General features: G+C 32.7%; 1 protein-coding gene and 1 long non-coding RNA gene across 3 annotated transcripts in view; both read left to right on the forward strand.

Annotated features, from left to right (window-relative positions):
- The first annotated feature begins 11,176 nt into the window (after positions 1-11,176).
- On the forward strand, positions 11,177-14,252 carry LOC141291867 (uncharacterized). Its single transcript, XR_012340398.1, has 5 exons — positions 11,177-11,884; positions 12,780-12,857; positions 12,937-13,080; positions 13,568-13,684; positions 13,981-14,252. It is a non-coding gene; the product is annotated as an uncharacterized lncRNA (long non-coding RNA).
- Positions 14,253-19,520: 5,268 nt separating this feature from the next.
- cdk5rap2 (CDK5 regulatory subunit associated protein 2) overlaps positions 19,521-23,774 on the forward strand; it is a 59,668-nt gene continuing 55,414 nt past the window's right edge. For both annotated transcript variants that reach the window (XM_073824101.1, XM_073824102.1), the window contains exon 1: positions 19,521-19,700. In XM_073824101.1, the coding sequence (XP_073680202.1) occupies positions 19,648-19,700 (53 nt within the window). In that variant the 5' untranslated portion in view covers positions 19,521-19,647. The remainder of the gene's footprint in view (positions 19,701-23,774) is intronic.

A 23,774-nucleotide genomic window follows, 5' to 3' on the forward strand; every position in this document is an offset into this window, starting at 1 on the left:
AAAAGCAACTGAAATATCATCTGCTCATTCTTGCTCCATCACAAGATGCATCTGCAAGTCTCCATCGTTCTTCTTCTGATTCTTCTCACTGAAGGTACAGAGAACGTACAGCATATTTAATTTTGTGATGTTAATAGATATCACTAAAGGATTCTGTCTTTTTCATTTTAGGATTCTCTCTGGACTGTTACGAATGCCAGGGAATGGCTTGTAGAAATTCTACATGTTATGGTGATCGTTACAAGTGTGCAAGTAAAAAAGAAGTGCGATACATGGGTAAATTGAGTTTAATGAATGCATGTTTACTGTTGTAATTTACTGGCGAGAGGTCTAAATGATTCATTTATTTTTCATAAGAGTGCACTGTAAAAAACTATTTGTTAAGTCAAGTTAAAATAATTTGTTACCCGACTGCCTTAAAATTTTAAGTTCAGTCAACTTGAAATGTTAAGTTGTACTAAGTGACAACTTAGATATTTAAGTTGAGTCAACTCAAAATTTTAAGGCAGCTGGGTGACAAATTAACTTGAATCAACAAATCGTGTTTGGCCATTTGTAAATGTTATGGGTGTGGCTTCTTGTCTCATTCGGGTCCAGCTATTTATAGTTGTACAAAACGTTTTGTTTTGCTTTGTTTGCTTATCGTATTACTATTATCATATTATTTTAATGTATTATTAATTATAAACTCACTGGTTTGTAGTGCAAACTGTTTTACTGTTTAGGGCATGTCGTTATTCTTGTAATTTCGTTATTAACCAGAGCTGCTCATGTTCTTTTTTATTTAGTTGGTACAACGCTGGAATTCATTTCTAAAAATTGTGCTACTACACTTGAATGCATAAGCTGGTCTGTTAGCATGAGCTGCTTGAGAGAAATTCATGCTGTCCAGTGCTGTGACACTGACCTCTGCAATACACAAGATGTTCCAGGTATAGTCATTTATTTGATCATAAATTTATAAGGTATATGCTACGGGTCACATTTTTGCTTTAAGTAACTGTTAAATATTGTTTTGCATCATACACTCTTCAAAATAAAGGTGGTGCCATTGAAGAACCATTTTTGGTTCCACAAACCATTTAGTCAAAGGTTCTTTAAAAAAACCATCCCTTTCTTACCCTTTTAGAATCTGAAGAACCTTCTTTCTCCACAAAGAACCTTTTGTAAAACACAAAGGTTCTTCAGATGTTAAAGGTTCTTTATGGAACTTTTTTTGGCATCATGAAGCAACTTTATTTTTAAGAGTGTATCTGTTTAGTTAGTAGGTAAGAAGTGTTCAGGGCTGAATATTAGCCTAAAGGCTCTCGTTATGGAAAATGTGTCCTTTCCATTTTTCCCCCTTAAAGCACAAGATAGCCTAACAATAAGATTTTCAATGTTTTTGAAAAAATCTCTTCTGCTCACCAAGCCTGCATTTATATGATCCAAAGTAAAGCAAAAGCAGTAATATTGTGAAATATTTAACTATTTTAAATAACTGCTTTCTATTTGAATATATTTTAAAATGTAATTTATTCCTGATCAAAGATATATTTTCAGCAACATTACTTCAGTCTTATGTGACACATAATTCTTCAGAAATCATTCTAATATGCTGATTTGCTGTTTAAGAAACATTATTATTATCAATATTTAAAACAGTTGAGGACATTTTTTTCAGGATACTTTGATTAATAGAAAGATCCAAAGATCAGCATTTATCTGAAATAAAAAGCTTTTGTAAAATTATACCATAAAAAATGATGATAAAAGACATATATAATATTACAAAATATTTCTATTTCAGATAAATGCGGTTCTCCTTAAATTTTCTATTAATCAAAGAAACTGGAATAAATCTATTTATCTGTTTTCAACCAATCAGAATATTAGAATGATTTCTGAAGGATCATGTGAGTGGAGTAATGATGCTAAAAATTCAGCTTTGAACTCACAGGAATAAATTACATTTTGAAAATAGTTATTTTAAATAGTACACATATTTTCAATTACATACTATTTTTGCTGTACATTGGATCAAATAAATACAGGCTTGGTCAGCAGACTTTTTTAAAAACATTAAAAAATTTAATTTTCCAATCTGGTAGTGTGTATTTTGAAATGCTAAAATGGCAATTTTAGTTTAGACTTCTATGTTTATCTAACAGCTGAGGAAATGTTTTACTGCAATGCTGTATTTTATTTAAAAAAAGAAAGTGAATGAATATTTTTTAGCAGATTTAAGCTCTCATAACCCCAATGGAAAGAAATGTTTCACCTGTGATTGGGAAGACTGCTCAAAAACACTGAGTTGTCAGGGAAATGAAGACTACTGCTTCACTTCATACGGTAAGTATTGCTCTAATAAACCAAATAATCTTAAAGTTTGATATATATACACTGTATTTTGATATAAGAATGCTGAATTATTGAATATACTGTATATCCAGAATGTGGGCCAGTTTCAATATATCTTTTTGAAATTTATCTTTTCAACAGTTTCTTCATTTTCAGATCATATAGCAGCTTTCAAAGGATGTGCATCTAAATCAATCTGTGACTGGCCAGAATTACTTGTAGTTTCTGAAGGGAATGTCACATGTTGTCAGGGGAATCTGTGTAACGGTCCTAAAAGTGGCACTAAAAGTGGCCCTGCTGAGAGTGTCACTCAGAGCTTCCTGTTCCTCTGTTGTTCTCTGCTCTCCTTCATCCTGCTGCACTGAATCCAGCACCCATATGTTTATGAATTAGAGTGCATAACTAAACTCTGAAAATTTTTGCTTGTCTTTTAAGTCATCATGTAAGAAATGTTTACATTGGGCGTGGTGTATCAAAATACTAAAAAATAAATAAAACATAAAACAAATTGTAATTTAGTAATATTATTTACAATTTTATTATCAGTATATATTATTAATTATGATATTATCATTTGTTATTAGAACCATAGCAAACAGGTATAATTAAAAACCATTAGCAGTACCACTGCCAGACATAAAGCCCCATCAATGTTAAAACAAATTACTTATCTTCATATCATAAAAACATGATTTCTGCACTTTTAAAGGGAGACACTGCAGGCAAAAACAGTTTTTTCATGCACCTATCAAATTTGAGATTTTGGGCTTTTTGGTGTTTCATAAAGTGTTTTTTCAGACTAGTGGAAAGAAAACATCTAAAAGACACTTTAAAGTGTTTCTTTTATAGCACTTTATCTATTTGTGTCAATAGATTTCAATTACAATACATATTTTTAAAGGACGTTTTTTAAAAAGGATTTTTTTTTTCTCCTACACTGAGCCCAAAAATATCAATTTCAATAACACTTACACACACCAAACTTGACAGTTTTATTCCTGTCTATATTCTAAAGGTTTTTTCAGAGGGATTTGTTCATATACAATCTTCTTGATTTTTTATAACATTTTAATACCTCAAAAACGGTAAAAAAACAAACAAAAAAAAACATTGTTTTCTGTCATCTTTTTTTTCTGAATTATGGAGTGACAATATGAGAAACCCAAAATTCCTCTGTAGAAACATTTGACTCTAATATGTAAAAAAAAAAAAGAAAAAAAAAAAAGATTTTTCATCCAGTGTTTAGATTTTTGTACTAGAAATGTATGCAAATGAGCACATATTTCGTTTAATAATGCTAATTTGCATATTTAAACCTAACATTTTAGAAAACTTGTAAGGTGATACTATTAGTTAATTTTTTTACCCTATTCGCTTGCAGTGTCTCACTGAAAAAAAACAATATAGACAATATACATATACACAGAGCTGGGTAGATTACTTACAAATTGTGGTCTGTTACTGATTCCAGAATACTGTACATGACAAAAATTGTAGTCAGTAACGTAATCTGTTACATTACACATTTTAGGTAATATAGTCAGATTACTTTTGGATTACTTTTGACTTAATTCGTTTATCACATTGATTTGAATCTTGTACTATAATGATGTTAAAAACTAAAATATATACCATTTGTTGTAATTTACAATATGAAGTGCATTAAGCATTATATTACATCAAGGTTTCCCAAAGTAGGGTTCATAAAATCATATTTCTATAGTCTTTCTTTTAAAATAATGATTAAAATAAAACACTAACACTTACAAAAAAATATAGAATATAAAAATATAATTTTTATTTACCTGCATGCCATGTTACCATTAATCAACATCAAAGAAACAGTGAACATGCAAAAACGAACATCAACGCATTTACTTGTACTCTTATTTTCAATACTGAAGTACGTTTAAGATAAAAAAAAATACTTTTTGTACTTAAGTACAATAAATATACTTTAAGACTTTTACTTAAGTAAATTTCTAAACCAGGCTTTCAGGTACTTTATACACCACTGTATTTAAATATATCTTATATTTAAAATTTGAATTTAGAGGTGATTCATTTATGACTCAATTCAGATGTACATTTAGGACATTTAGCAGATAATCTTATCAGGCAAGGCTTACATAGATGCAAATGTGCAAACTCTGTGAAGCTCACAAAACCACAGACACACTTTTCAAACAAACACGCACACATCCAGATCACGCACATCCCTTTTTAGTTTTTTAATCATGTAATCACTGACTTTTGATATTTTCTCTCCACTATCCCTAAACATACTACACAGTGATTTTGTGGCATGTGCTCAATGCAGAGCAAATTTATCAGATTGTAGAGGAGAGTATGTGAAGAGTGTCGAGCATCGGTGTCTTGTTTTTGATGTGGGCTTCTCATCGTGCCGTGACAAAAGATTTGTAGCTTTGGTTATGGCACGATGAGAAGCCCACATCAACACTCTTCGCCCGCCCATTTTTGTTCATTCTTGTTCCATCACAAGATGCATCTGCAAGCCTCCATCGTTCTTCTTTTCATATTTCTCACTGGAGGTACAGTCAACTTTTATTAGCATATTTATTACATTTTGTAATGGAAATACGGATGTCACTAAATGTCTCTATCTTTGTCATTTAAGGATTCTCTCTGGTCTGTTATGATTGCTGGGATCAACACGAAAGTCTTTGTGAAGAACAGACCACATGTGATGTAAATAACAAGTGTACAAGTAGAAGACAAGTAGAATACAATGGTAAGTGTAGATTTACTGTTTTGAATTTGCTATCACTATACATTTCCTCAAAGACAGAGTTTTGGTAGCATATCAATTGACATTGTTGAAAGCATAGCAAAGAACATTAACTTCCTCAAACTGTCATTGACACATTTAAGAGGTATGGAAGTGGTACTTTATCTGCAAATGTGCCAACACTGCTTTGGTTTCAAAAGCAGACTAATATACTTGAATGCATGTTCATGTACGTCATTGTGGATATCATGAATGTCTCTTTACATATTTGATTATTATCAAATTATGTCATTCTTTCATACCTAAGGTGACACATTGATTGAGACCAATGCTACAAGATGTGCAATGCCAGGTGCATGTGAATCTTGGTCCTTCAGCACAGGCTACTGGAGGAAATCATATTCTATCCAGTGCTGTGACACCGACCTCTGCAATGAACAAGCTGGCCCAGGTATCATCCTCTATTTTATTCCTTAGGCTAATATAATTTGGCATCAGGAATTGTATATATTATTGACTCAGTGGTCAATTTTAGATGTGAACAAGTTCATCACGATGTGGAAAGCGTTTCTTGATGATTTGGCAAGTAATATACATCCATTGAGCATTTTGCAAGGTTCATATAAAAGTAAATGTATGTTTGTTTGTTTTTTCTTTTTCTTGCCCATCTTTTGTAACTGAGTAGGAAACAGGGTTACTAAGGGGTTTCGAAAATTATTTAATTTGATGTAAGTATTTTCCAGGTCTGGAAAAGTATGGAAAAGCGAAAGCAGACTATGGAAAAATATTTGTGTTTCCAGACTAGTGTTTTTTATATGAGAAAAATAAGAATTGATTGAAAATAACTTTATTGTACAAGAAGTGAGAGTTTTGCAGCTGTTTGGTGATTCTTTAGTGATTGTCAAATATGCACTTTTTGATTATGCAAAATGCATGTTAAAAGCATTTTGGGTTTCTTTTCACAATATTCTTAGCACCATTTTACAAAACCTCAAGGACCCTTGCAAAAATACAAAATATACAGACTTTTATGTGCGCACGAGAAACCCTTCAACTTGGCATGTTGGACAATGCACACTGAGCCACCTATTGTGCCATTAGCCCATTTCGTGATGTGGTTGCTTGGCCCTTTAAAAAATGCATTAAAGGGGTCATATGATGTTGCTAAAAAGAGCATTATTTTGTGTACTTGTCATGTAATGTGTTTAAGCAGTTTGAGGTTCAAAAAACTATTTCTCACATACTGTACATTATTGTTGTTCCTCTCTGCCCAGTCTTTCTGAAACGCGTCAATTTTTACAAAACTCATCGTTGATGGAAACTGATGTTTTCTCTGATTGGCCAGAAATCTGGTGTGTTGTGATTGGCCGAATACCTCAAGCATGTGACAGAATGCCTCAAGCATGTGATCCCTTATCATGCTGTTTCTCAGCGCGATGAGACAGAAACAATAAACCCATTAGAAACGAGGCAACAATGTTAACATAACACCATGTCTGCATTTGCGATCATAGAATGAGAAACAACAAGCACTACTCTACACAGCTCAAAACTGGTGTTTGAAAAGTCAGTAGTGAATTCTTTAAATATGAAAACGTACTTACAGACCGTCAGTCAGAAGCACAGACATTGGAATTGCCCCACTTTATAGCCTTAACCCTTTGTGTACAGCTGGTATTGTTAGCTGCTCTCCCAGGTTCAGGAAACAGTCTTTCGTGAAATGTGTATTACCCACTCGAATATTTGCGTTGTACTGTTCCAGAACAGTGTTGTAAAAACAACTTAGCCACTGTTTTCTAGTTGTGTCCTCATTTGGAAGGCCAAACAAAGTACTTTTGCTTTCATAATGAAACACACTGTCTCCACAACATGACGTCTGCAACACTCCTACAGCCGGTAAAAGTTACACCTTCTTTCTTTCCATGTACATATGGGTGGTGTTATGCTAATCTACTCATTCTGTGACGTGTTCAAGTGTGGGCATGTTTGAACGAGCCGTTTTAGGGAGGTGTGGCTGAGTCTTGACTTTTCTAATAAATATCTCTTTGGTTTTGAGACTTTAAGCTTTGCAACTTTACAGATTCTAAACTATGCAAAAACAGCTTCTAACACTCCGAAGACAACGGAAAATAAGAAACCGCATTATATGAACCCTTTAAGAAGACCTAAGGCCTTGAAATATTGCATACTGTCCTAATAAAAGAAAATTTCAAACACTTTTTAGCAAGTAGATCTCTGTTAATTCTTGTGCATCCATGCTCTCGTTTTATTCGTAGTGATGCACAGAGGAGATTTTAGGGGCTCTGAATGTTGTCGCTTTAAAAATTTTTTAAAAAGGCTTAGAAAATAAAATATTTTCAGATGGCTGTACTATATACTAAATATAAAGCTGAAAATAATGCTCTGTGAACCATTTATGTTATTGGAAATTGAGATTTGTGCAGTACCTGAAAGCTTAAATAGGATTTCCATTGATGTATGGTTTGTTAGGATCGGACAATATTAGGCCGAGATACTTGAAAATCTGGATTCTGAGGGTGCAAAAATATTGAGTTAAATTGCCTTTAATTGTCCTAATGACGTTCTCAGCAGTGCATATTACTAATAAAAATTACTTTTAATATATTTACAGTAGGAAATGTACAAAATATTTTCATGGAACATGATCTTTACTTAATATCCTAATGATTTTTGGCATAAAAGAAAAATCAATCATTTTGACACATACAGTGTAAATTTGCTTTTGCTTTTGCTACAAATATACCCGTGTTACTTAAGACTGTTTTGTGGTCCAGGGTCACAAATGAGATCTGAAAATCTACCGAGAGGTCTGGAAATTGGAGTCTGGAAGTGTATGGAATTTTGAAATGGAAAATGGGTAGGAACCCTGAGGAAGGATTTAGGGGGCTTCGAGAGCTGTTTACATAGATGCGTAAAGTTTGATGACAACCTTGATGCTGACTTTTTCTCAGAACATTTTGCTAGCATGCTTCTAGAATTGTTTCATGATTTAACACATTTATAACATGTTTCTAGTACGATTTATTGCATTATTAGCATGTTTTAGTATGTTTCTAACATAATTGAGCACATTGCTGGCATCTTTCTAGGATGACTTAGCATTTTGTCAAGCCAAGATAATTAAGACTTGTCTCTATTTCTAAGTAATAATTGACAAGCATTGTTCAAATAATCTTTGTGTTGATTATATATCTATATTTATTTTTATTAAAACAAGATGCTCTTTGAAACAGTCTCTAAATCTGTCAAAGTGGGCTGTTTTAGTGCTGCAATTAAGACTTTCAAATGCACTTTGCTTGGTTACAAGTTATAAAAAATAAAAGTTTAAGATTTTTTCCTTCTCAGATTTGTATTCTTATGAGAATGGGAAGAGATGTTTCAGTTGTCATGAGGAGGACTGCTCATACATAGTAAGCTGTCTGGGGAATGAAGACTACTGCTTTACTGACTACGGTATGAATTTACCACTGGAATGTTTTATCTAGTCAACATTTTTCCTTGTCAATGCATCTCTGTACCTCTGTATTGCCACTATAGAGAGTTTGCACTTAAGTCACGATTTGGTCAGTTATCGGACATGCGGCCATATTGGAGACATAGATGTAAACAACAGCATGGATTGCACTGTTAATGTACTACTGAAGACATTGTTCTGCTAATTTATGCTGTCTAAACCACAAGAAAAATGTGTGGAAGCTGCTAAATCATATAGAGAAGGACTTAGTAAGCATAAAACACACAATAGTTTGAGAAACTAAAGTTAATAGGGGGAAGAGTTCAGTTTGGCCAACCACAAACACCTTTTGTTCCTCAGATATTTTTAACACTCTTCTCCTCGATTTGTTATAACTTTTGGCAGTCTATTTTTACCTCGACCTGACCGATTAGTACAGCCCAAAACATGACAATAATTGACCATTTTCAGCAGCAGTAATCAGGAAAATATGCAAGTTTTTTTTAATTTTTTTAATTTTTTATTTTTTTTCAGTAGCATTGTTTACGTTCAATAGCATTGGTACTTGGTACAATAAATTGACAAAGCCAGTTTAGGCTGTGTTTGCCATGTTACCTCTGCTTGTTTTTATTTATTTATGACTTCTTTTTCCTTTCTTTTCACTAGAATATAAAAAGCACTCTCAAGATCAGCCGCAGACTGTGAAAGGATGTGCCTCTAAATACATCTGTGATGATGCACCAGTATATTTATTACCTGGTGAAAACATCACATGTTGTTTAGGGGATCTGTGCAACAGTCCTCAGAGTGTCACTCAGAGTGATAACAGTGGTGATAGTGTCACCCATAGTCTCCTGTTTCTCTGCTGTTCTCTGCTCTCCTTCATCCTGTTGCCCTGAATCCAGCAGTTCAAGCCTCTATAATAAAGCATTCATTATCTGAGATCATTTGGTGACATACATACATATATATATATATATACATATATACATACATACATACTCCATATGTATGGCCCAGAAATAAAACACAACCCGTTTTTATTCCTGTAATTTATGGAATTTAATAAAGTTTTGTTTCTTCCTCAAGCCAGAAATTAGAATTAGAAATTAAATGTTTTGTGTATCCAGCAGGAGGCAGCATTTTAATCATACATGTTATCAATGCATTTTTACTTCCCTTCAAAATCATTGTTTTTTTAAAAGAATTTTCTGGTCTATTTGCATGGATATAAGTGCTTTCAAAAATTAAGCAAAAATTAAATGCTTTGAAATATGTTCATTTAAATTTGTTCATAAAATAATATAGCAATATAACATAGTATATATATATATTTGTAAAAGTTATATAAACAAACATTTTTTAGTTTTCATATTCAAATACAACAATGAAATACTAATTGTCTAAAAATACATCTGAAACCACAATTTTATAAAAAATTGTATTAATGCCTTAAAACAACTAGAGAATTCAAGCCTTTTAAATAGAACTCTGAATCTAGTGGCTAAACCATTGAATTGGAGATGGGTTTTTTTTACTCCCACCAGATGGCACTAATCTGACTTCAAATATAGGATTTTAACCCTTGTGCGACCTTATGGACATTTTTGTCCATTTCAGTTTTTTTTTTGTTTTTTTTGTTTGTTTGTTTGTTTGTTTGTTTTGTTCAGGTGTTAATTTATTTATTTATTTTTTAAAATTTTAATATTTCACCCTCATTTCCTTTAAAAAATAAATTTAACCCTATGTACAAAAAATACTCACATTCGGACCATAAGGACAAAAATGTCCACATTGAAAACCATTAAAAAAAACAATTTTTAACCCAGGGCCATTTGACTATAAAATTATGCAGTATTTTCTAAAAGGCATTCATTCTATCGGCAAGGCTTCAAATTTTACATTTTTACCAATTTTTTACTCGATTGTGCCATTTTTTCAAATTTGGCATATAATTATTTTTTTTTGTCTAACATTACATAAAAAGATAAATGCCTCAAAGTTAATGTTGTTCTTCACTGATACACCCAAGAATCTAATAAGCAAAGAAAAAAAAAAAAGTCTGCTCAGCATTTAGTATAAGGAAATTATTACTATTTTTCATTTTTTCATAAAAAAAAAACAACAACTGTGGCATTATGCAAACAAACCAGCATTTAAAGGGTTACAATTCTGAAAATGAATGAATGTTTGGTACAGATGCTGGTTAAAAAATCAACATCAGTGAAAGTGGAAAAAATATTAATAAATCATATTATTATGACAATGTTTGGACATGGACACTTTTGTACATTTTGCACCTATGTGTAACTTTTTTTTTTTTAACGCATAAGGGTTAAGGGTAAGGGTATTGTCTATATTGTTTGTAAATTGAAAAATAATATAAAAATATTAGAAGAGCATTTTTATAATTTTCAAAAAATGTACCATAATTATTGCATAAATATTCATTAGTACCACAAAATTCTGCAAAATGCAAAATAACAAGGAAAAAATGATTAATTATTATTTAAAAATAATGTATTACATTAGTTTTACATAAAGTAAATAAATAAAAAAGTTACATTTCAAAAGAAAAAAAGAAGCAAAGCAAAAGAAAAATACTGAACATCCAAAAAGTCAGTTTCATACCTCAGTGTGTGAAAGTGCATTGGTTGCATTGGTTTAAAGTGTGCAGTGATTAAATGTAAATGGAATTGTTTTTTTACTGCTTCGTGAAAGATGTGATGTTATCAGCAGTTCATGTGGTGGTTGGCAGCTCATTCCACCATAGAGGAACTGAGAGGGTGAAAGTTTTGCAGCGTTGTGAGGGGACAACATGAGTCCATTTTTACTGACCTCAGAGTCTATTTACATTCATTCTATGGAAAACACCAGCAGGAACATTTTGCTGGTAAATCAGCCAGGCCCTCCAATCGGTCTTCCGCTGGCCAAGTGGGCTGGTTTGATTGTTTTAAAGAAGTTTTGGTTGAGCATCAGTGTATTGCTTTTGATGTGGGCAAGTGGTGTGCAAAGCCCTCCCATACTAAACGCATAAAAGGCAAATGATACACGGTCAGTTTTATTCTTGTTCCATCTCAAGATGCATCTGCGAGTCTCTGTTGCTCTTCTTCTGATTCTTCTCACTGGAGGTACAGTACATATACAGGTTATTGAATATATTTTGTAAATATGGATGTCTCTGAATGTCTCTCTCCATCTTTTTGCCATTTAAGGATTCTCTTTGGACTGTTATAACTGCCGAAATGGAGAAACTTGTAAAAAATCAACATGCTCTAAACTTTTCAAATGTGCAACTTCAAAAACAGCGGAATACAGTGGTAAGAGTATATTGAAGTGCATATATTCTGTTATAAATGTTACAAATATTCTGCCAGGCATTTGTTGACCTCATATTTGATACATGCCACTTCCTTTTTTTTTTTTTTTTCATTTTATCGTTTTAGAATTGGATGATATAAAGTCGTAATTGTGAGTTATGAAGCCCAAATTCCCTAATTCTGAGAAATTAAGTCAGAATTGTGTGATATAAACTAGCAATTGCTAGTTATAAAGTTAGAATTGCATGATATAACATGAAGATTTCAGTACAAAAAGGGAAATTGTATGTCTTAAGCATGTAACTGATCACCATTTCTTTTCTTCTTTATTTTTATCATATTTTATATATATTATATATTTTTTTTTTTCTTAGTTCATTTTAAATGGACTTAAAAAGTAATGCGGTAGTGGCCAAAAATGATGTCTGGCTTAGGAAAATGTAGCTTATATTTAATTTGCGATAACACAAAGAACACATGCTTATTGAGGAATGTGCAAAAGAATGGCTGCTAATCAAATGCAAGGTTGAACCAATGAAATATGAATTATATTATATTGTAGTATATATTGTAGTATTATATTTATATTTACACTGTAGTCAATATATACTTCAAGCTTTTTTTTTTTTTTTTTTGTATAACATAAAACCCATATTCATATTTTGATGGTTTATAATTAAACTTGTAAGGTCATTAAACACATATTATAAAAAAATGTCTCTTCTGGACATCACCTTCAGCCACTACTGTATTTTCTCAATTATGAGGTCATAAAAAGTTATGTAGAATAATTTTAAAATGATATATAAATGTTGTTTTAAAAAGTCAAACAAGTTATATCATATTAAACCTGTCAACCCAAATTATTTCTTCTTTTTTAATTCTTTTACCGTAGGACAATATAGAAAACTGAAAGAGGAAAAGATTCGGAACTCGACTCGCCTGAAGTCCAACCAAGCTATGTGTGAATTAGGTATAGTACTACTTCATTTTCATAGCCAGTGTTTGTTTACATTTCACAATAATAACCAAAATTCCACTTTTTTATTTAGCTCCCAAAAAAGTGGAATTTACTTCAAAAACCTGTGCTATGCCACATGAATGTGAAAGCTGGTCTATCAGCACGGGCTGCTGGAGAAAAGAATATTCTGCCCTGTGCTGCGATACGGACAATTGCAATTATCGAACTGCTCCAGGTATTGTCCTTTATTTTATACTGATTTAGTGATTACATTTATCCATATGGTGTAACCAAATAAGTGCTATATCCACGTGAGTGGCCGTACCGTAAATATATCAAAAATCTATTTTTGACTAGTAATATGCATAGTTTTTGTACCCTCAGATTCCAGATTTTTAAATAGTTGTATCTCAGTCAAATATTGTCCTATCCTAACAAACCGTACATCAATGGAAAGCTTATTTAGTATTTTTCTTTATACATCACTTTTTTTTTTTAAATTTACCCTTATGACAAAAAATATACATGTATATATATATATATATATATATATATATATATATATATATATATATATATATATACTTTATACTATTTAAAAAAGTATTTAAGATACATTCTGGAATTATCTGGTCAGATTGACGGTTTTATAGAAATTGTTTGAGTGTGATGTTATATTTGAATTAAAACAACTAAATTAAAATATGTTTTTCTTTTTTCAGATTTTAATACATATTCTCATAGTTCCAATGGAAAGAGATGTTACACTTGTGATTCCAAGGACTGTTCGAAAATAATGAGTTGTTGGGGAAATGAAGACTACTGCTTTACTTCAAACAGTAAGAATTAGGCAGTTTTTAGTAGTTAGCTTCTTATATTACTTCAAACCTAAAAATATCTCTTGTTTACAGTTTTGGGCATGTTACTTTGAAAAAGTTTTTACTGCTTAGTTTCTCAGAAATAGTAACGTTAACAGCATTGTAATGGGTAAAACAAACAATTAGTTTGAATCCTTGTTACTGAAAAAAATAACGCTGTTATTCCCATCACTGCTTATTTGTAATTCTTTGAATACAGTGTAATATATATACATATATTACTAATACATATTTACACATATCTTCCTTTTTAACAGACACGCTTTCATATCAGTCAGTGGCTAAGAAAGGATGTGCATCTAAATCGGCCTGTGAACGGGAGCTTGGGCAAATTGCAGGACCTTATGGGAATGTCACATGCTGTAAGGGTTACCTGTGTAACGGTGCAAGGAGTGTCGTTCAGAGCTTTTCGTTCCTCTGCTGTTCTCTGCTCTCCTTCATCCTGCTGCACTGAATCCAGCAGCTCTTCACATTCTGCAGCTCTGATCCCTGCATCAATTGCATTTTAATAAATTACTGTGCATCTTAAAAAAAAGCTTGTATTGTCTGAAATCATTTTGCTTTTTGCTTATATAACATTTAAATATTCTGAAAAAAAAACTAACATGTAAAATGGTTTAGCATATTTTGTGCAAATTATTAATTCACTTGCAGAAAAAAAAAAACAGGTAATTTACTAATAAAGAAATTATGTTTTTCAAGGAAAACATTTCAGGAATTTTCTCCATATATATTGGACTTCAACGGTGCCCCTGAGTTTGAACTTCCAAAATGCAGTTTAAACGCAGATTCAAAGGGCTCTAAATGATCCCAGTCGAGGAAGAGGGGTCTTATCTAGCAAAACGATCGTCCATTTTCTTAAAGGGGTCACTGGATGCAAAACTTTTACATGTTGTTTGAACATTAATGTGTGTTGGCAGTTTGTGTACACAACCCCCCTACTATGATAAAAATCTGAGCAGTGTTTTTTATCTCATCTTTAAAAGTAATATCCCCTTTTTAAAATCAGGTCATTCTCAGCTTGTTGGTTTGATGGCACACAGACAGAGGCCCCTCGATAGTTGATTGACATGAGTGCCTTATCTTAGACCCGCCCTCACTGAGCTGAAACATTTCAACTCTGATCGCCATTGTGTGACTCATGTGCAGAGGAAGACAAGAATGTCTCGGATTGAGCGATTGAGGTGTTTTGTTGTTGGATGTAATAATGAACACAGCAGTCGTCATTTACTCCTGACATCTGAGCTGCTGAAGACGGAGAGGATAACGTTACTTTCATTTTTAAAAGGAAAGCGCCGATCCCTATCTACATATGCAGCTTCATATATAATATATGCAGCTTCACCCACATTAGAACTGAATATAAGGGTTTTTTATGCATCTTTGCATATGGCCTTTCTTAATAATGTGCTTGTTGGCAAGTTTCGCTGCTAAATGCGGCTTAACGCGGCTTTGCACTTAAAGGGAATGGATATTTTATTATATATTTTCCTCCAACTTTAAAATCAGCCTACATCACTGCAAAAGCACCAAACAAGTGTTAACAAAGTGAACATGCAAAGAAGATCAAACACCCTTTACAAAAGAAAGGTAAAACAGCGATGTAGGATGATTTAGAAGTTGGAAAAGAAAATGAGATGGTTTTTCGAGGAGTACGCAACGCAGAGCTAGACAAGATGAGCATTTGTGGTTAAAAAGTATATTTATTTAAGAAAATGACAGATCGTTTTGCTCGAAAAGACCCTTCTTCCTCGGCTGGGATTATTTAGAGCCCTTTGAAGCTGCATTTAAACTGCATTTTGGAAGTTTAAACTCACGGGCACAGCTGAAGTCCACTATATGGAGAAAAATTTCTGAAATGTTTTTCTCAAAAAACACAATTTCTTTATGACTGAAGAAAGAAAGGCATGAACATTTCGGAGGACAAGGGTGCATTTTTGTTTTGGAAGTGAACTAATCCTTTAAGAGTTCATACAAATCAAGTTCTGCTAACATACAAAATGCTAAGAACGTAATTTTTCAATTAAGTGTTTCACACAGACTTTAAAAAAAAAAAAAATTCCTGATAATAATTTGTACAGAACAAAAAACACATTTTAAAGGAGACCGCAGACTTTTGTACCCATTGATGGTTTCATGAAGATTCTTTAACAGATGGAAACTTTTTATTTCACAAAAGGTTCTTTATTGTGGAAAAAGGGGTACTTTGAAATATTAAAATGTTCTTCACACTCTGATAAAAATGGTTCTTCTAAGAATATAAGGTCCACCCAATTGGCTCATATAAGGTATCCAATGGTGGCTGAAGATTGCATATTTGGTCTTTTTGGTTTAATTCCAATTAAATTCTAACCTGACTCCATTTTATTATGACTTTTATTTTGACATTGTCCACATTTTCACACAAAGTCCGTCAAAGCATTACTGCCAACGCATGCCTTCTCGTTCAACCTCTACTTTCAGAGCACGATAATAAGGACTGCTTAAAGGCCCATGGGCGAGCATTTAAGTTTACATCCAAAATGCACACACACACATCTCAGACAGTGTGTGAACACTTAATTGAGTTCTTTTTCACGTTGTTTTGTGCTTGAATGAACAAATACAAACAAAATTACATCTTGTCTTAACCTATGTCAATTATGTCTTAACATAAACAATTGAGAGAGAATGCATTATCAGTATAATGGTCTGTGTTTTTGGTCTTAAAGCAGACTAATAATAAACCTGCCTCTGTCAAAGTAAAATATCTCACTGCTCTTGACTGAATAACTTTTGTAACTTTAATAATGAGTAATCAGTTTTTAATTTATACAGTAAAGACTATGTATCTCAAGAGAGTTATTCTAGCCTTACAGTACCATAGGTTCTACATGACATAACTGCAATAACTCTTTTGGATCCTTTATTTTTAAACATGTATTCAAATAATAAAAAATATATGTACAACAAAATATTAGGTCAACAATCAAAAACATCAGTTTCAAACGTTTTCCAGAAAGTGTGTATTGCTGGCACTTCTCGTGCTATTCGTCCTTAAGATGAATCACTTTTTATATTCCTCATTTGTAGCTCACTTTGGAGCAACTGTATCTTATAAGTAACTGTATCTTATAAGTTTAATTAAGCATTTGAAATGTATATTTCACTGCTCACATGTTCATTTAAGACTACATTAGCATAAGTACAGTATTGCCCAGAAATATGTAGGCTACATTAAGGCAAGAGTGTTTTTTAGTGAACCCACATAAGCACTGACACACATCTAGACCACAAATATAGGCATATTTTCCTTTTTGCAAGCAGGCTTTTGTTTTTTAGCGGTTGGGACTTTTCACAGACCACAGGTTTTTCAGTGTTGGGCTTGAAATGAAACCTCACTCGGTTGGTTTTCAAAAGTGTTAAAACTCTGCCCATCTTCGCAGATTCACAGTTCTGTCTATAGATATTTTCCTTTTTCTGTAAATTTTATTACTATTGTCATTTATAATTTGTGACCCTGGAGCACAAAACCAGTCATAAGGGTCAACTTTTCGAAATTGAGATTTATACATCATATAAAGGCTGGATGAATAAACTTTCCATTGATGTGTGTTATTAGATTAGGACAATATTTGGTTGAGATACAACTATTTGAAAATCTGGAATCTGAGGTTGCAAAAAAATCTAAATATTGAAAAAATCGCCTTTTTAGCAATGCATATTACTAATCAAATTAAGTACTGATATATTCATGGATATATCTTCATGGAACATAATCTTTACTTAATATCCTAATGATTTTTGGCATAAAATAAAAATACATTTTGACCCATACAATGAATTTTTGTCCAAATTGCTACAAATTTGTGCTACTTAAGACTGGTTTTGTGGTCCAGGGTCTCGTTTTTGTCTATCCTCTTTCATTTTAGCCTTTTATTACCTTAATTGTATGTATGCACTATGTTTGTACTTTCTGTACTGGAAGCTCCTAACACCAAGACAAATTCCTTGTGTATGTGTAAACACACTTATCAATAAGCTCTTTCTGATTCTAATTCAGATCTCTATAGATATATTTTATGGCTGTGGAAAAAAAAAGGTTGAAAAGTTTAACTTTTTGTCGTTTTTCTTTTTGTCGTTTTTCTTTAACAAACATTTCTTCTGTAAACAAGAAAAACATATTTTGCTATTAAACCTCATCTGATTCTGCATTTATAGTGTCTCCTGCCAGCAGATGGCAGTAGATAGTCTATTTACAATCAAGACATTTACGTTTATAGTTGTTAACCTGAAAGTTACATCATATATTAATAAAATTATGTTAAAAAAAACTGACATTTTCTTTTTTAATGTTCCTAATATTAGTTGCACTCCTATTGATTTTTAATTAGAAATAAATAAATCTCCATTAAAAAGGGATCAATATTAAACTCGGTCATAAATGTGACCCTGGACCACAAAACCAAGTCATAAGTAACACGTGTATATTTGTAGCAATAGCCAACAATACATTGTATGGGTCAAAATAATCGATTTTTCTTTTATGCTAAGATCATGTTCCATGAAGATATTTCGTTAATTTCCTACTGCAAATATACAAAAACTTGACTTTTGATTAGTAGACTAGTATGCATTGATAAGAACTTTATTTGGACAACTTCAAAGACGACTTTCTCAACATTTAGATTTGTTTTGCACCCTTAGATTCCAGATTTTCAAATAGTTGTGTCTCGGCCAAATATTGTCCTATTCTAACAAATCATACACTTATATGAGTTATGACTGGTTTTGTGGTCCAGGGTCACGAATGAGTTTAAAGTTTATTCAGAAACGTATTTATTTATTCTACTAAATGCCATTAGGTTGTTAAAATCAAATTCAATATTTGATATTATTTATAGTGTTTCGAATTTTATTTCTGAGCTACTGTTCGTGAGGCTTTACCAAGGGGCAACCTCCCGCTCTCTCTATTGAAACCAACACGGAAGTGTCTTAAAATGCAATTCATCGACTGGCCGCTTGAGGCTGGCTGCAAAAGAGAGTCAGTCCCATTGACTCCCCATGTTAAAATGCCCAACTTTACAGCAGAAAAAAGTATGTTTACAGCCTGGTTCAAAAAATGGTTTTGGTCTATATAGCTAGTTTTGCCCTTCATGTCAACTGTGAGGGGGGTGAATTTTTTTATAACTCATCCGTTTAAGTTATATTGAGCCTTAAAGTTCAGCATAATTAAGGGTGTGTCCACTTGAGTGACAGGGGGATTGCCGCTACTGTCACCACTGTCGCGCTAGGCGGGCGTGGTTTCAGCAACCAGCTCCACCCACGTCCCGCCTTTTTGCCCATTTTTGATTGTCCGGGAGTGACGCGCGGTGACGCGTTTCCAAGATGGCGACGGCCGAATCCCGCCCACAACAGGCTTCAAAATAGCGCTTCAGAATCCTACGGGTGACGTCACGGATACTACGTCCATATTTTTTACAGTCTATGGGCTTTACTTAAACCTTGACGCCCACAATTGACATGACAGCCAATAGGAGTGAAGCAGAGGCGGGTCAATCAACCAAATCTGTCCAATCATCTTGCACGCTTCAGCAACGCAGCGCACTTTTCGCCGCGAAACCTTTTTAATATTCACAGAATAAACCCTCACCATTGGAAGGTTATCATGCAATATCATCATAATGAATTAATATTTAGAAGTTCCCCGTAGGATTCAAAACTACCTAAAAAATATTCATAAGCCTTCGGGAACTTTGAGAACCGCCCAACTTTGCGCGTGCTCGCATGGTGATGTCACGGATTTTAAAATGGCGGTTCCAACGTCTGCTTTGAAATTACATTCATAATCTACCGCTCACAGTTCAAAAATAATACAACGGGCATCATGTTTTGAGAAAAATATCGTTCACGGATAAAACATAACACTCTTACTTTGATCCAGAATGGATTCCGTGGTCGGAGAGGATCAAACGCTGCCGTTTGACATCAATCTGAGGTGAAGCGCATTATTTTTTTTTATTTCTGTCAGAGTCTGTCAGGTAGCATTAGCATGTTAGCCTGAGGGGAGAAAACATTAACAATAAGCACGAAAACAGTTTCTAAATGTTTTTAATGTCTTATTCAGCATTAGAATTGTAGTTTTTAACAGGTACAGTTATAGAGATGAGCTAACGCTAGAATTACAGCACATTAAACTATTCTACGAAGTCAATAAGATAACAAATTTAGATTTGTATGACACATTTAACCTGTATTAAATGATTTATGTGGTGAATATGATTTATCCTGTATTATCCTAGAAATTATGCATTTTGTGCTTTTATTATTCACTTACGTCTGTCTGACAGTTATGTGCGTTCTTGACAGCAGCAAAGACGAATATCTGAAAGTTTGATTCAGTTTCAATTCATAAATGAACATGCTTTTTTCTAATATGTGTATACTTAAGAATGTTTAATGTTTTGCATTTATATGTTCTGTTTGTATTGAATCTAAAAATGTGTGTTGAAGTTTGAATCTCACAGCCTTCGTGTTAAAAACAAAACACACATGATCCTCTTAGTTAAAAATAGCAGAGACTCGATCTCTAAGGCATCTGGGCACATGAAGTTGTTTTTGACATTGTTTACTGCGTTTAGGAGTCAAATGAATGCTTGAGGAAGATATTTTGGAGAGTCTGTACTTTCACAAACCTGATTAGACCGGGATCATTACATGATTATATTAGCAACATTTTGTATGCATCAAATGCAGTGAATTAAATATGTTAATGCTGTCTGCATTAATGTGTGTATTTGCATTAAATTAAGTGCAGACCAGATCAAATTTAAGATGGCGTTTTAGTGCCATGTTTTAAAAAAAATCTAAGATTATGAGATTAAAATTGTAATATTTCGAGAATAAAGTCGAAATGTTAACGAGAATAAAGACGAAATGTTACGAGAATAAAACAATAAAGTCAAAATGTTATGAGAATAAAGTCGAAATGTTACGAGAATAAAAGAATAAAGTTGAAATGTTACGAGAATAAAGTCGAAATGTTACGAGAATGAAAGAATAAAGTCGAAACGTTACGACAATAAAAGAATACAATCGAAACGTTACGACAATAAAAGAATACAATCGAAACGTTACGAGAATAAAAGAATACAATCGAAACGTTACGAGAATAAAAGAATACAATCGAAACGTTACGAGAATAAAAGAATACAAGCGAAACGTTACGAGAGTACAGTCGAAACGTTACGAGAATGCAGTCAAAACTTTACAAGAATGCAGCCAAAACGTTACGAGAATGCAGTCAAAATGTTACAAGAAAAAAGTCGAAACGTTAAAAAAAAAAGTCGAAACGTTACGAGAATAAAGTCAAATAAAGTTGAAATACTACGTAGCAATTACAAGATTAAAGTTCGAATATTTTGAGAGTATATTCTATCCTATTGCGCATGCCAATGGTCCGGATTGCACTGGGAAATTTTTTATTTATTTATTTTTTTTTATTTCTTAGTTCAGTTCTGATTTTTTGTTTTAATTTTTTAACATGGCACTAAAACACCTTTATACTAATTCAACCAGACTTGAAGGTGTAGTTAAATTATTTTGTTTATTAGAGCAATGCATTAATTGCACAGAAAGCATTTAACACATTGCATTCGGTTTCAGTTTCTAAAGTGGCTTTAGTTGTGGTGTTGAGCAATGCTGACAGACAGAGACAGAGAGTCTTTAGCTGCTGCTATGAGTTGATCATGCGCTGTCATAGCAGAAAACACATTACTTCCTTCCTGGAAACGGCACATAGCGGAACGGCGCTCCTGTTTATTTATTATCTGACATACTGATCTCTATATTTTTCCTTTCTGTGGCCATGTGAACGTGAAGGACTAATGTAGGTAGGTTGTAACTCTGTTACACCTGGGCTGCTTGTCTATAGAGTTAGTGCTGTAGACTTCAGCTGTGTATTTGTAGTAGATCTCTGCTTTATTTCACAGCTCTGACTTTGTCAAGTTCAGCAGCTCTCTAATAGGCAGGAGTTAAAGGATGGTCAAGTTAGAGATCGTCTGTGCTGTCTTGATGGTTGTCATTGTCATTGCAGTGTCACCTTTATGAAGCAGGTGGTGAGCCTGTGGGGAAACACAAGACGAAAGCTGATAGCAGTCAGCCGCTTGATAATCTGACATCTGAGAGGAGCTTTTAACCAATTTAAATACGTTTCTGAGACTAGCTCATATGTGAACTCATGAGACAGTTATTTAATAGTTTATGTGTGTCTTCCTGTGGCTAGCACAATGCTAACAGTGCAGGAAAACGTGAGAAGAGGAAGTTGTGTGGCTGTGATGTGTTGAAGGCGTTGTGTCCGTTTGGCTCCATCCATATTGCTCAGAATACTTTAGATTAAAATAAACAGATGAACAATAGTGGTGTTGACACTGTTTACATTGTTGTTGAGCAAAGTTGCACCTGTTATTGTCTTCACACGAATGTGGTTTCATGAATGCTGTATGTATATTATGGGAGCTGTTGTATTTTTGTAAACACATAGGATGTAGTGGTCATTTGAGAGTTATGTTGGGCTTTTTCAGTGGCAGATATTGACATATGGCTGATTTGAGAGGAAAGATTTAAACTAGAGATCAACCAGTAATAATCAGTAACCGGTTATTCAGTATCAGGACTAAAAGTTGAAAAACTAAAGTTGCTATTATTAGTGCTTTCAAACGATTAATCCAAAAAAAGGTTTTTGTTTACATAATATATGCGTGTATGCTATGTATATTTATTATGTAGATATTGTGTATTTATTGTATATATTTGTGTTCATATAATTGATATTATAAATAAATATTTTAATATATAAACAATATTTTTCTTAAATATATACATGCTTGTTTGAGTATGGATTTATATATATATACATAATAAATGTACACAGAACACACAAGTATATTATGTAAACAAAAACACTTATTATGGATGCGTTTAATCATGATTAATCATTTGACAGGTCTAAATTATTAAAATAGTTGCACTGTGTATAATGTATTTATGTTTTAGTCTAATAATGATTGCACTATTATTGTTTAAATGCAGAAATTAAAAATAAATTATTGAAAGTAGTGTATATGGGTCAGGATAATTATAGTTGACTCCATAAAAAATGTTCTTGCGTAAAATAAATATTACCTGAAAAAATATAAAACAATAAAAATATGAAATTAAAAACAGCATTTATTTCAGCCAATGGCCAAGGCATTTCTCATTTTCTTTTAGTTGAACTTAATGTAATAAAATGACTAATAATAATGAATAAGCTTGTAAAAAAAAATAACAAAAGCACAACAAAATTACTAAAAATGTAAATAAGAGAAAAAAATATATACATTAATACGTATAATAGTAATAATAGTATCTTATTGATTTCAAAATAACACAAACTAAAGACATTTATGTTGATCAGTATCTATTTTAAACATGATAAAACATTTTGTTTCTACTTAACTGAAGTAAATTTTTTGCAGCTAGGCAACATTTGTTTTTATTTAGTTGAACTTAATACATAAAATAATACAATTAATAAAAACTATATAAACACAAAAACTAAAACTAATAAAACTATAATTAGAATAAAAATGGAAAACATAAAATAAAAAAATTTCTATAATATATTATTCTATTATATATTTTTTATTATATTATAATATATAATTATTATTGTACTGATCTCATATATAGACCTATAAATTGGTCTGGTTTAGATGATGGATGTCTAATGAGAAAAAAGATGCATTAGATGTTTAGACCTGCAAGAGTCTGTTTGACAGCTGCTTGGTCTTACATAAGTCCAGTGTGCTGAGTGTCTCAACGGGCTTGTGATAGGTCTGGGTGACTGTCAGAGGACCAAAGGGGATTGAACTTGTTAGGAAGCCAAGAGTTACAGCAAAAACCCAACATAAACATGCTGTAATCTGTACATTCAGATTACAGCATGCTTGTAGCCAGCACTGCTCTTTAAAACGGTTATGAAAGCACACACACACTTTATTTGTACTTCTGCCTTGAGGTTGTGTTATGA

This window comes from Garra rufa, chromosome 19, assembly GCF_049309525.1.
Source record: "Garra rufa chromosome 19, GarRuf1.0, whole genome shotgun sequence".
Lineage (NCBI taxonomy): Eukaryota > Metazoa > Chordata > Actinopteri > Cypriniformes > Cyprinidae > Garra > Garra rufa.